This window comes from Carettochelys insculpta, chromosome 5 (assembly GCF_033958435.1).
Source record: "Carettochelys insculpta isolate YL-2023 chromosome 5, ASM3395843v1, whole genome shotgun sequence".
NCBI lineage: Eukaryota > Metazoa > Chordata > Testudines > Carettochelyidae > Carettochelys > Carettochelys insculpta.
Window position 1 is genome coordinate 36,144,803 of NC_134141.1, and position 15,053 is coordinate 36,159,855.

At 41.4% G+C, this 15,053-nt stretch overlaps 1 protein-coding gene across 1 annotated transcript in view; it reads left to right on the plus strand.

The window, feature by feature from the left end:
* Positions 1-15,053, plus strand: part of CNTLN (centlein) — a 319,293-nt gene that overhangs the window by 152,538 nt on the left and 151,702 nt on the right. The window contains exon 10 of the mRNA XM_074994934.1: positions 8,119-8,244. Coding sequence (XP_074851035.1) covers positions 8,119-8,244 — 126 coding nt within the window. The remainder of the gene's footprint in view (positions 1-8,118; positions 8,245-15,053) is intronic.

Here is a 15,053-nt window from a genome sequence, read left to right on the forward strand (position 1 = left end):
CGGCACGCCTACTTAGCTGTGTGGACATGCATCTCCCGTTGGCCCAACCTCATATCCCTGCCTACCTCTGTCTCCCGCAGGTGCTGGATTACCTTGTTTCCCTGAAGCTGCAAGATCTCACTTCTTATTCTCGGAAGGTCCACCTGACAGCCATGTCAGCCTTCTCTCCAGGAGAGTGCTCTGTTTTCATGCACCCCATGGTGGGGCACTTTCTCAAGGGGTCTACCCATTGGTGGGTTTTGGCTCAAGACCTTAATGTGGTGCTCTGCGAGCTTATGAGCCCCCGCCCCCCCGAACCTTTGGCCATGTGTTCCTTCTCTACCTCTTCCGAAAAGTGGCCTTCCTGTTGGTCATCACCTCTGCCAGAAGGGTGTCTGAGGTCTGGGCTCTCATATCAGAGCACCCCCTTACACAGTGTTGCATAAGGACAAGGTTCAACTCCACTTTCACCCAGCTTTGCTACCAAAAGTGGGCTCTGACTTCCATATTAGCAAAGGTATTTTCCTTCCTGTTTTCTGTCCTAAATCTCACAGTTCCCCATGGGAGCTGCAACTGCGCTCTCTTGATGTGAGGTGGATACTTGCCTTCTACATTGAAGGGACCAAGCCCTCACGTATGATCTCACAGCTCTCTGTGGCTGTTGCTGATCAAATTGAAGGGTCTTCCTGTTCCATTGCAGCATATCTCATTCTGGATCATGTCCTATATGTGAACGTGTTACGACTTTGCAAAGGTTACCCTGCCACCTATTATAGTGCACTATATGTGAACTCAGGCCTTTTCAGTTGCCCTCCTGGCTCATGTACCTCTCCAGAAAATCTGTTGAGTTGCAGCATGATCATCTGTACACATTTTTATGTCTCAGTGTGCTATTGTTCAGCAGTCCAGATAGGATGCATCCTTTGGGACCACTGTCCTTGAGTCAACCATGCATTGACTCTGACCCTTCCTCCTGGGTTTGGCTTGTGATTCATCTAACTTGAATAGATATGAGCAAACACATGAAGAAGAAATGGCTGTTCACTGTTGTACCTGTTCTTTGAGCTGTATTGCTCATATCTATTCAAAACCCACCCACCTTCCCCACTTTTGGAATAACTGGAAAGATGGAACTGAGGGACAGTTGGGTTGGCAGGGTCACTGGCACCAATCCAGGGGGCTCTACAGCTGACCCAACAGGTAGCAGCAAGGATAAAACTTACTGACAGTCATGAAGAAATCATTATCAGTATTTTAAATTCAAGTACTTATCCTAATACTCAAATAATATTACAGAGAGTGTCCATCTGGTACAGAAGACATTACTTCATTCCTCTACTAGTGCCTACTCTTCCTGATGAGCGTTCTGTTCACAAATATGTGTTTTCCTCAGATTCCTTTCAAACCACTACAGAACAGCCTGGTTAGGCTGCAATGCATCCGTGTTTAGGCTTCCTAAGGTGACCGTATTTTAAAAAATAAAAACAAAATCTGGCCACTTTTTAGTGCTTTTAAGGGTTGCAAAATGTTCATACAGGAGAAAAGTTGTCCCTTTTTATAAAGTTTGCTGGCATAACTACTTTCAGATGCGGACTTAATGATGTGCATGTTTTTCAGAATGGAGGATATTTAATATGGTAACTTAGGGCTCGTCTACACTAGCCTTCTCCTTTGAAGTGGGGATGTAAACGAGCCCGAACAGTGAATGGCAATGAGGTGCTGCGTTGCATATGCAGCACCTCATTAGCATAATTTTCACCACATGAACTTCGAAGTTGCTAACTTCAAAACGCCAGGAAGCAGTATAGCTGCAGGCACTGAGAAGTTGCGTGGGTACTTTCAAGTGCCCGCGGCTGCACTGCTTGCTGGTGCTTTGAAGTTAGCAATTTCGAAGTTCATGCAGCAAGAATTATGCTTATGAGGTGCTGCATATGCAGTGTAGTACCTCATTGTTATTCCCCGATTAGGCTCGTTTACATGCCCCTTTGAAGGAGGGAGCCAATGTGATCAAGTCCTTAGGGTTCTTCATGAAACATTGAACTGCTGTTAACATTTACTTTGAGCAACAGAACTTCTTTAATGGTGTTTATGCTCTGTTTGATGGTGACTTTTCTCTTCACTGCAAACACTGTTCATCACACTTGACCCTCATTCCAGTTGGGTGCCATCCTAGTGAACATGGATCAAATAAATACAAAGCAAATTATATTCAGTATAGCAATATCTCAGACAAAAAATTTGTTTGTGTTAAAAAGCCAAATATTTTGATTGGTAAAATGAAGTTAAACTTGGACATTTCTGGCGTTGCAGAAGAAAACCATGTGCACAGGATAAGAAACTGGGCCCATCCTAGTAAAAGTGGGGTGTGCAGTCATTTTATTGTCTCCCTGAGTTATGTCTTGGAGCATACTTTGATGTGTAGGTATGAATTTATTTTGATGATGTTAGCTATAGAAATTCACATATTACATCTGCGGTGCTAAAGGACAGTAAGAACAGTATTTCAACTACAAGCTATGTTTTCCAAAAGAGAAGGGGTCTCATGGTTAAATGCCTTGTTAAACTTGCATGTTTATTTTTATTTTTCATGTCATCACTATGATACAGTCTTGGACATACAGACCAAGATTATCTTTTGTTGCTATGAGTTCCCATATAGCCCCCTCTAGATTTTTCAGATCTGTAAGTAAATAAGCTATCCTCATTCTTCTTCTTGAAAAGCAAAAATTCAGTCAAATTGATTATAAAAATTCAACATGAAATACAATGTGTCAAAAAACTTACACTTCTTGCTCTCCTTTCAAACAACCCTAACTTGGCCTTCATGAGCCTCTGAATCAGTTTTTGCAATATTGCAAATGCGGGGGGGGACACAAATTTTATTTTTAGCGCTCTGACATTACTCATAACCTAGTGTGCCTGATAGATAAGTTGGAATTATCTCATGATTGCTCAAGGCATCAGCAAGACCAAGTTACCTTCATCTAATAAGATTTAGGCCCAATTCAGCCAAGCGGTCTCATCCAGCAAAGTATATGCTTAACTTTAATAGTTCCTTTTATTATTAAACAACCCGGTAAACTGTTGGTTTTTCCTATGTTGTGGGACAACAAGTCCGCTTAATTGTACAAGATTCGGCTGAGAAAAGTGGCACTTTCTGCTGCATGTATTAATGTGATGTGCAAGGAAATCTCAGAGAAAGGCTGTGGCCGCAATTGGCCAGAATTTCGAAATGGCCAAGCTAATGGCCAAATCGAAGAAAATTAATGAGGTGCTGAAATGGATAGTCAGCGTCTCATTAGCGTGCTGCCAGCTGCAGCACTTTGAAAGTGCCGCTTTTGAACGTGCGCGGTGCGGCTACACAGGGGTCCTTTTCAAAAGGACGCTGCACATTTTGAAATCCCCTTATTCCTGTCAGCTGATAGGAATAAGGGGATTTCAATGATTGCAGGGTCCTTTCAAAAAGGACCCCTGTGTAGCCGAGCCGCACGCGTTAGAAAGTGGCACTTTCGAAGTGCCGTAGCGAGCAGCATGCTAATGAGTTGCTGACTACTCATTTCAGCACCTCATTAGTATTCTTCAATTTGGCCATTAGCATGGCCATTTTGAAGTTTTGGCCAAGTGTGGCCACAGCCATAGACTCATTTCTAAAAGTTGTTCGTCCAGTTAGAAGACTACCCATTTAAATACTTTACGAATTTTCTATACGTTACACAAAATGCTTCATCTTTCTGTCAAACCAAAAACAAAACCAGAGCTCTTTCCATTAATAGTGGAATGTGACTTTGTTTCTCACATTACTTAGCATATTTTTCAGTGGCTAGTGCTTAAGACTACTTCACCAAAAGCCTTCAACATTGCCCTCTCCTCATTCAGGTTGATCTTTCTTACCCCTACCCCCCAAAAACAGGCTAATTATTTTCTGTTCCACGGAGTTGTTTGTTTAAAAAAAAAAAACCTTCAAAGCAACCAAATTTGTGTGTGTAGTTTTGATGTAAACACATTTAAGATACTGTGTAATTTGAGGATTGAACTCAAATTTCCTAACCCTGGCAGCAGAAGCAATGAAGTTTGCAGTTGTGAGGTATTACAGGAGCCATCTCCCTCAATCAAACTGAGTTTTGCAGCAGCCCCAGGCAATCATAACACATTCACTCGACAGCCTACTCTGACTTGGCTAGAAAATTAAACTTCAGTTTTCTGGCAAAGACTGCCTTTGAATTACCTAGCTGCAGCTGAAAAGCCCAGACCCAGTCTGTTTTCTCCACAGATCTCTGTTGAGATTACTTAACAGGTAATAACATATTCAACTGAAGTACGTTCAGTAGTGCAGTTTGTACAAATCCAATCATTTCTCACTAGGTATTATTTGTGTCGCTGTCATCAATGGAAATAGTTTGCTACCTTTCTATACTGTGAGCCCATGTTGCAAAAGAAAAAAGTTTTGTGACTCCCCTGCCAAATAGCTATTAATGGAGTATAGTCTTCTCCTCTCTGGTCCAGTCTCACATTCTTTCCACCCTTCCTCCTGACTGGCAGCTCATTACTGTTGTATCTGATGTCAGTCATGCTACCAACAGCCTCCCATGTTCTCCTTGTCTGTGGGCTGAAAACTAGAAATTCTTCAGTGGAAGTGTCATTGGTCTGTATCTACCATTTCATCAGGTGTCATCCTTAAACCAAGATCATGTCAGCCGATATGTCTATACCCACGGCTCCAGCAAGACTTTGATATCTTTTTCTACATAACATGGTAATTTATATGGATCCTCTCAGATCAAATCCTGCTCAGAAGTTTCTTGGCGCTATCAACTTAATATTCACTGTTCCCAAGCTCCAGCTAAGAGCTGGAAGGCTTTACACCACTCGTGCATTATTCTCCTCTTACTCTCCGTGGTCAATTCGAGTCCAATACTATTGTCTCCATCTCAAGAACCTGATGACTCTTCCTCCTAAGAAGAAAATGATTTTGTCCCTCTGGCAACCTGGCAAAAAGGTATCAGCTCTGACAGGGCTTCCAAAATCATCTGGATGCTTTTGCATCCTCATGAGCTACGGTATTGGTCAAGGGGGTCAATGCTACCTTCCATGGGATCCAACTCCATGCACCTTTGCCCCATCTACTGCCCCTATATGAGTCCCAGGGATTTTTGCTCTCTTTGCTAGAGTTCAGGGAACTTACATGTTACCCTCAACAATGGACACCTTTCCAAGAAGAGCCACAGACTCTGTAGTAATGTTTAGTGGAGGAGGAGCAGCTGATATTTTCAGATCTGCCAGCAGTGCTTTTTTTGTTCTCCTCTAGTGAAGTAGTGACTCCAGCCTCTGCTTCACCATCTAATGATTAAAAGCAATGCCAACACTTCTTGAGCAGGGGATCACTGAGTCTCTTCAGATCCCACTAGGTTCAAGATCTTACACACAAGACTACTGGATATTATATATGCAGCAGCTCCTTCCAAGACAGTGCTCCCCATTATTGACATCAGAATTGAGAAATTGGGATATACGAGCCACCTTTGCCTCAACCCTGAAGAAGGCAGGGAAAAGTACTTAGTTCCCTCCAACAGAGAAGAATATTTGCTGTCTTATCCTGATTCTAGCTTGTTGGTCCCAATGGTTGCAGAATGAAGCAGGCTTCATGAGCTCAGGTTTAAACCTCAAGGTAAGGATTCCAAGAGATTGGATTTCCTTGGCAAGGAACTTTACTTTGTCCAGCCTTTTATTTCAGATAACTAGTTCCCATGCATTAATGTCAGAGTATGACTTCATGAATTACAAGTTTTCAACATGCACTTGATGGCATGGACAGTGTCTCCCTGGCTACCCCCATAGTTGTGAGACAGTGCTTCATAGTTGCAGGCATTCGTTCTCCAAGGAGATCCAAGGAACATTAGAGGATCTTCTTTTCAAGAGTAAGAAACTTCAGTTAAAAATGAGACCTTTCATATCCCAAACTACTATTGTGCTACCTTCTTCTCCCTGGACATGCATGCTGTTACAGAAAACAGAGGAGCTAGCATGACAGAAGTGCAGCACTATCTTTCTACTCTCTGCAGTCCCAACCACTTGACAAAACAGCCATCAACCACCCTTCATATCACCTTATCTCAACTCCCTCTGGTGACTTGTTTTCTCCCAACATGGCACCTTATCATTGTGAGCAAATGGACATCATGTTGATTGGCCACAATTGAGAGTTCATGTCTGCTCCCTCCACCCCCAAAATACTCTATCCTATTTCAGGGATCCCCTCATGAGAGAATTCTCAAGCAGGAGATGACATTTCTACCCCATATTTGGCCCACACATCCAGTCAGTTTTTTTTCCTCAGCCTTTTGTACACATACAAAGTTTAAGAAAGCCATGAACTTACTTCTTTTGAACAGTGAGGTGGCAAGTGATACTTCCATTACAGTTTTTTAAATTCTTATTAAGAGCACTAAATATGGGTATGTAGTGCCTAAAAACTATGGTAAGCATGGATTTTCATTCAGTATGTGTGAATTTTGATTAATGTATTCATTATAACCCAAAAGCCCAGATTTTCAGAAGTGAGTGTCTTCAATTTTGAGTGCCTAGCTTCAGACACTATCAGGGGCCTGATTTTGCAAAAATCTTAAATATTCCACCATTTAATGTGTCTCAGGCTGAGCACTTTGAGTAAGGTTGACAAAATAATTACTTTTGAAAATATTGGACAAAATTTTAAATAAAAAAAGTATTGACAAATGGTCCTGCTTTTTCATAGAAATTGATCTTCTAGATAATGTGTCAGTAAACTAAATGTATTTGTATGCAACATGTTAAAGAGTATTTTAAACATTAGTGCAATAATCTCTCTCTTGTGATCGGGTGCTCTTAAATTTACCAGTACAGGATAATGACCAAACTAAAATGGAATAAAAAAGTCATTTAATTTGTATAATAGAATCTGGGAAGACAAGCTTCTGGGGCAGAGTAGCTAGTGCTTGTGGTTTTCTTCTTCTCCACGCCCCCAACCCCAAAAGATTTTGATCTATTTTGACAGTAATGCAGATGCTTTTTTCTATATTGTTTGGTAAGAAAAAATTACTGATATGACAGAAAACACTGACATTTATGTACGTAAGAATTAATAAAGAGTATAATGTTCAATTTTATGGTAACTGAGAATATTATCCAAACTCATCTTGTTACATATCATTTAGTTATTGTAAAAATAAAAACTGTAATTACTCAAAAATGCCCATCATGGTATTGGCTCAAAGTTATTACATGATTATATCTGGTTTAAATAATTTAATAGTGATTATTAATATAAATGCATTGCAAATTGTAATCAAGAGAACTAAACAACTGATCTCTGGCACTAATGGTGTTCCTGTATGCTGAAAATTCCATGTTACTAGAGTTTAAAAATGACTGCCTCGTGGGTATTAAGCTGCTGCTTAATGTTTCACTGTCCTTAACCAAAGTTATTCAGAAAATCAGTACACATAATCTGAAAAGAACTCTATTTGTTTTATGTAAGGGCATATGATATAGTAAAAATAAAAATGCTGCCCAGTTTAAGCGTTACTTTCATATATTCTTTTTCCAGATTGCTATATGAAGCTGCACATAATATAAACACATATTCTTGTCTCTAGTTAGCCACATTATAGTTAATGACCATATGGTCATTATGGTATAAGATCTACTGTCTGTTGTATTTATATTCCTCAAGCATATTGTTCCTTCAACTGCACAGTGTGTTAAACTATTTCAAAGGGAAAAAAATCCTTTCCCTCTTGTTTCTGGTTGTCCTATCAAGTGTAACCTTGGACCCTTATAGAGCAATTAGACCAGCCTCTATCCCCTCCTTTGTAATGAGGTTTCTTGCATTTTTGAGTCTATAACCCTTTAGTCTTCCCTAATGGGACATCATTATTCTGAAAGAAACAATGTAAATGTAAATGAATATTCTCATTAACAAGTCACAGAGAAACCTTTAGTGGTAGCGCTGTGGTAATTCTGCTTGTTATTTCTCTGGTATTCCGTGCAGGTTTTTTTTATAATTCATTATTAGTATTCAAAATTACTTGTTCTTTAATTTTGCATGTCTTTCATAATCCACTGTTCCAACTAGTTCAACCATGTCCTTGTTTTATTCTCCAGGAACCACCTGTGAAACGTTCAAGGTCTCTGTCCCCAAAGAGCTCTTCTAGAGAGTCAGAAGAGCTAAGGAGGCTTAAAATAGCTGAAAAGAGGATAGAAAACTTAGAGAAGACACTACAGCTAAAGGTGAATGTACACACATACACAATCTACCACTCTTTAGCTACAAGATTTTATTGATAAAGTAGTATAAAAATAAACATACATTTTAAAAGCATAGAATGCACACATTTTTATATGGACTGTAACTGTGTTAGCATAAACTAGTGTTCTTCATTAAACCTTGTCCTTCAAATTTTAATTTCTTACAATGAATCTATCAGTTTAGTGGTATTTCTGAATCCTCAAAAACCCTAAAATTGAAGATGTAATAACAGTATTGCCCATTGATTTCAGAAATGTTCATAGGCCAGGACTAGAAGGTTGGAACATGAAAAATATGTATGTATCCTCTTAGAAATTTGTTAAAGCAGAATATAAAAATGAGAAAATTACGACAGATAAAGGCGTAAGATGCTAAATAATATCTTTGCATCACTTTCGCTGTGGAAGAATTTGTGGGTGACACATACTCTTGTCTGGTATTAATAATAAGTTTCTTTAAGAGATTTAAGTATCGTAAGAAGTGGTGATGGAGCAAACCATCAAGGAAAAAGTAAAGAATTTAGGAGTGAAGTGACTGTGTGAATATAATAAATGTGTGTACTCTCTCGTTAAAATCAAATTAATACAAGAGACTTGAAAGTAGCAAATATTGTATTTATATTTAAAAGGTGTAGTTCAAGGAAACACTGACATGAGAGCCTTTACATCTGGTAAATTGGATGAAATGAGAATTAGGAAGATAAGATACATAAAAGATCATGATATAGTTGGGTCAAGCCACCACACTTCAAAGAGAAATCATATCTTACTGATATGATAGATTTCTTTGAACAAGCCAATACAAATATTTGGTAAGAGAGAACCAGTTGAAATTTATCTGGGCATTTGATGTCCAGTTAAATGTCCATATAAATTTCTGGACAGTTAAAAGGCTGTTGAGAGAGTTCCACAAACCACTTTGGAAGAAACTAGGTGCCCAATGGATTGAAAAGCAAAGAATTGTCAGGGATCAGAAATTAGTTAAGAGTCTGATAATAAAGTGTAGAAATACATGGCAAGTTATCATAATGGCAAAAGGCTAACAGCAGCGTGCCTCAATTTCTGATATATCTTACAAAATCTGAAAAATGGTTACAGCAGTGACAGTAAACCAGAAGACTGGGAGACGTTCACTCATGTATACTCAATCAGAAGACAGTGTCCCTGTTCGATTGTTGTTTGACTCAGTGAACACTTTCTATTGCTCTCCCTGTGGCTGACAAAAAAAATGCCGTAGGAGCCATTTGCAAGTCAGATACTACAGGACTAGGATGAGTTGTCTTTGGGCATCACGTGGTGTTATCTGTTGGTAGATCTCTAGAGCTGTGATAAACAGAAACTCAATAACAGATATATTGTTGTTAGACTGAAAGAAGGTTTGTTGTTTTCTTTTTTCTTTTCAGCAGTTACACTGGTGGTCAGAAGAATATAATTAGGCAAAACTCTGGTACAGGAATGCTCTTGCACTAGGATAATGTCATCAAATTGCTCTGAATAAGGGTATGTCTACACTAGGAAATTAGGTCAAATTTATTAAGGTCGATTCTGTAGCACCCATTCTGACACATGAAGTTGATGGTGTGCCTCCCCATTAGGGTGGGCAGCTTTGACTTTGTTGGTAATGCACTGTATGCGCCCATCCAACAGTTCCTGCTGCACCCTTGCATTGTGAGTTAAGCTCCCAATGTCTGACAGAGGGGAAAAAAAAGTGCTGGGGGATGGTTCTGGGTCTGTGTCGTCAGCCTACCATAGTGCAATTCTCTCATCCCCCTCCCTTTGCAAAGCAACAGTGAAAATGTTTTTGCACCTGTTTTTCACTGGGTATCCATGCAGACACCATTTTAAGGCTAGCATGGAGCCCATCTAGTTTCAAAATGTAGTGGCAAGTATTACGACCATCTCATGCTTTGTGCTGCTGTATGTGCAGAGCCTAAGCAGTCTTCAGAGTGATGAAGTCTCTGAGTAGAACATGGACATACAGGAATGTGAAACACTGGAGAGGAGGAATGGGGAGATGCTGGCTGCACTTGGTGCTTTGTGAAGTGAAGTGCCATTTCTGGTGCCATGAAACAAGCACAGATGGTGGGACCACGTTGTTCTGCAGGTATGGGACAATCAGCAATGGCTACAAAACTTCTGCATGCATAAGGCCATTTTCATAGAGAATTGTGAATTGCTTTCCCCTGCTCTGAATTACTGCAATACCAAAATGAGACCTGCACTGACAGTTGGGACGTAAGTGGCAATAGTTCTACAGAAGCTTGCAGCTACCGGTCAGTGGGCAATCAATTTTCAGTGGTCAAATCTACAGTGGGTGCAGCTCTCATACAGGTAGCCAAGGCAATCAATACCTTCTACTGCGGAGAACAAGGACTCTGGGAAATGTGCAGCACATAGTAGATGGTTTTGCCGTGATGGAGTTCTCTAACTGTGGTGGGGCAATAAATGGAACACACATCTTATCTTGGCACCAGACCACCTTGCCACAGAGTACATAAACTATAAGGGGTGCTTCTCAATGGCATTGCTAGTGTTGGGAGATCACAGGGGCTGTGTCACCAACCTCAGTGTGGGATGATCAGGAAAGCTGCCTGACACATGCATCTTTAGGAACTTGTGTGTGCAGAAAGCTACATAATGGAACTTTCTTCTTCATGAACACCCCGTTCTGCCAGAAAAACTAACTTAAGACCTCATGGCTTCATCCTCAATCGAAGCACTGGCACCTCATAGACTATGTCATCATCCATGTTTGCGATTGGCATAATGTCCTTCTCACACATGCAGTGACTAGTGCTGATGACTGATGGACTGATCACCACCTTATTCGATCCACAATGACAATTAGTATTGTCACCAAACGGAGAAGTCAGCAAAAGAAGCCAACAAAAGATCAGTGTACAGTGTTTGAAGGACCCCATCAGATAAAGTGACTTTCAGGTAGTGCTCCAAAGGAAGCTGCCAACAGTACACCCTGAAGATGTGGAAGAATACTGGTGTCAATTGAAAAATGACATCATTGGAAGTTCTGGAGAAACAACTGGCTACCAGACGAGGAAGCACTAGGACTGGTTTGATGAGAACGATGTGGAAATTGGACACGTGATTGAGGCAAAAAGGAAAGCCTTTAGGGCCTGGCAGTGTGAGGTCAATTGCATGGTGAAGAGGGAAGCACATGCCAAGGCCAAGGCAGAAATGTAAAGTAAAAGAAGGACACTGCAAAACCAGTTGTGGACTGAGAAGCAATGAGAACTCCAGCATCTCACAGACATCAATGATACAAGAGGTTTCTTTAGTGCTATCAAAGCTGTTTATGGACTGAGAAACTATGGAATCAATCCCCCCAACTCTTGAAAGACAATGAAGCCACTGCTTCTCAATGGAGGGAGCACTATAATGAACTCTTGAACTACCCCTCCATCGTGATCCCAAAATCCTTTGACTGTATCCCTCAGCAACTGCCTAGAAATGATCTTGCAACACTTCCTACCCTGAGTGAGGTCAAAGCTGCCATGATAGTGATGAAGTACAGCAAGGCTGAACTAGATGGAATCCCCACCAAAGTCTTCAAAGAAGGTAGGCCAGAGCTCCACAAACAATTCCATCTCCTGATTCTCAAGATCTGGGGTAGGGAGCAGATTCCATAAGATTTCAGAACCACACTGATTGTCAGTCTTTTCAAGAAGGGCAACAACTCAGACTGTGAAAATGATAGTGGCATCTCTCTCCTGTCAACGGCAGGAAAAATCTTAGCTCAAATTCTTGCAAACCGACTCCTGTCTCTCTCAGGAGAAATTCTCCCAGAATCCCAATGTGGCTTCTGGCCATCTCGAGGAACAGCAGACGTGATCTTCACTGCCTGGCAACTGCAAGAAAAACGTCATGAACACAACAAAGCCTTATATATGAGTTTCATTGACCTGACCAAAACATTTGACTCAAGTCAATCATCGCTCCCTGTGGGCCATCCTTTCAAAGATCAGCTGTCCCAAAAAATTCATTAGCATTTTAAGTCTGCTTCATGACAACATGACTGCCACAGTATTGAACAATAACGGTTCCCAAAGTGACCCTTTGAGTCAAGTAAGGCTGCTTCTTGCCAGATCACTGTTCTGCATCTTCATCACCATGACCCTTCACCTCGTTAATGTCAAGCTTCCAGATGGTGTGAAGATCATCTATAGAATGAAGAACAAGCTTTTCAATCTCATGAGACTGAAGGCTAAAAGCAAGACCTCCATAACATCAATCATGGAGCTCCAGTACATAGAGCAACAACCATATTGTCATCCTTCTCCCACAGCCCTTCAGACCATCTTAAGTGCATTCTCTGAAGCATACGAGAATCTCGGCCTCATACTGAATATCAAAAGACCAAGGTGCTCCACCAACCTTCATCTACGGGACAATCTCATGCACTTTCTGTTACAGTCAATGGAGAGCTGTTGGAAAATGTGGAGTACTTCCCATACCTTAGAAGTCATCTTTCTGCTAAAGCTGACATTGATGCAAAAATCCAGCGTCATCTGAGCCGTGCAAGCTCTGCTTTTGCTCACCTGAGACAAAGGGTCTTCACGAACTGGGATATCTATCCCAAGACAAACCTTCTTGTATACCATGCAGTGGTTATTCCAGGGCTATTATACCATGTGCGTGTGAAACCTGGACAACATACAAGCATCATTTGAAGGCACTAAAATAATATCATCACTGGCTCAGGAGAATCCTAAATATTTCTTGGAAGGATAGGCACACAAACAATAGCATCCTGAAAGAGTCGAACGTTACCAGCACTGAAACCATTATCATTCACCAACAACTTAGTTGGCCTGGTTTGGAAGTCTGACCAGTGCCTCCCAAAACAGATTCTGTTTTCCAGATTGGAGGAAGGACAGAGGAGCATTGGGAGCCATCAGAAGCAATATACGGACATGCTGAAGGCACACATGAAAAAATGCAGCATTTGTGTCAACCCTTGGGAGCATCTTGCCCAAGACTATGCCTGTGGAGAGTGGTAATCCGTGAGGGGATGGTGCAGTTTGAGAGGTCCTGCTGCAGTGCAGATGAGGACAGGAGGAGAAGAAAAAAAGAGCATCAAAAACTGCCTTGTCTCTCTCTAACAGCTCTTAACACCTACCTCCTCTGTTATAAGATCTGCGGCTCCAGAATTGGGCTGGTCAGCCATCAACAGACTCACAAATAGGAGAGTGACATGAAGACATCCTACTCGTTATCAAGTGACCACCAAGATAGTTACCAAAAGTTGCTCACTCTAATCCACTGGCCAAATGGATTAGATTTGAATGTGGATCCAGGTTCTGTTGATCCAGATGAATGCACCGATGTTGACAAGATGAGAAACACCTAACCCTGTAGTGTTACACACATCTTTTATAGCTTTTAGTCCATAGTTCTGGTTCTGTTCTAGTGTCCTACATGCTGTGATGTCACCAGTCAATGGCAGAAGGGTTTGATCCTTTCCCACTGCCTAGGTTTCTGTGTGACTCATCACCTACAGATGAAACTTAATCTTCCTCTCCCGGTTGGTTATTGCTGCAGAATCCAATTCCCATTGTTCTTCAGCCACCAAGTCTTTGCTGTCTAGACAGGCTGGCTCGAGAGGCTAACTTAGTAAGCATCCACAGTCATACTTCCAGCTGCATCTCGCACACACCCATTCTCAAGCAGAGGCAGCACAAGATTTACAGGCTAATACAGCAGACCATATCCCTCAAAATGGAGTCTGAGGTACAATATGGAGCCAGATACTAAGTGTCTATGTCAGATACAGACTGTCCTAAACAAGAAGTATAAAGGATAATACAAAGATAGAAAGTAGTATAAAATAACAAATATAAAGAGTAATACAAAGATACGAAATAGTACAAAGCTCCTATCAGGAGGTACAGGGCAATACAGGGAAACACAAAGATACATAGTAATGCAAAGTTTCTGTTAAAATATATGTATCTATTTAGGGTTGCTACAACTGTGGTTTTCATTGTCGGGGCTGTGTGGCTCTCTCAGTTGCTGCACGATTCACCTCCCTGCTCTGCTGGGGCAATGAAAGTTTCCCTTCTCCCAGCAGCTCTGGGAGAGTGTGCGTGTGTGTCGGGAGGAGGGATTGGCAGGCATGGTATTGCAGCTTTTGCCCTGGGGGCTGTGTGTGTCTTGCAGTTGCTGTATGCTTCCCCCCTTTGGCATAGACAAAGTTTCTCTTCCCCCAGGATCCTGGGAAAGGAAGGGGAAGGGGGTTGTCCAGGTATGGCAGAGCAGCTTGTACTCTTTTAATAGCTTAATGCTCTTTCCCCTGCTTCCTCTAGGTTGCAAAGAGAGATATTAGTCTCCTTAGAATAACAAACATTGATAAGAAAGCAATAGTGACTGAATATCTGAATGTGGGCAGGAGGCTGATCAGTATGTTGCTCTGCTCTGTGGTGCAATGATGTCCAATTACTTACCAATGGCTTGGCGAGAAAAGGTGTCCTATCATGGAGGTTGAAAAAGGCAGGCCACCCCAACAACCTTTTGAAAAGAATTAAAGAGTTCCTGTCTGAGAGCTTTATGGAGAGGTGCAGAGAGGATAGGCACGTGGTCCCCAGACACATTAAGAAGTTATTCTGGGGGTCCCAGGCTGTGTAGGTACAGCACCTGCCACAGATCACACCCAATTGCTTTAACCCACTTGTAGCATGATTAAAAATGAGAACTCACCAGAGGTTCCCTCCCCAACACCAGAGTCTGGCTGTGAAACATCTTGAAAGGAGGGGATGAGATCCAAAGTTAAAAAA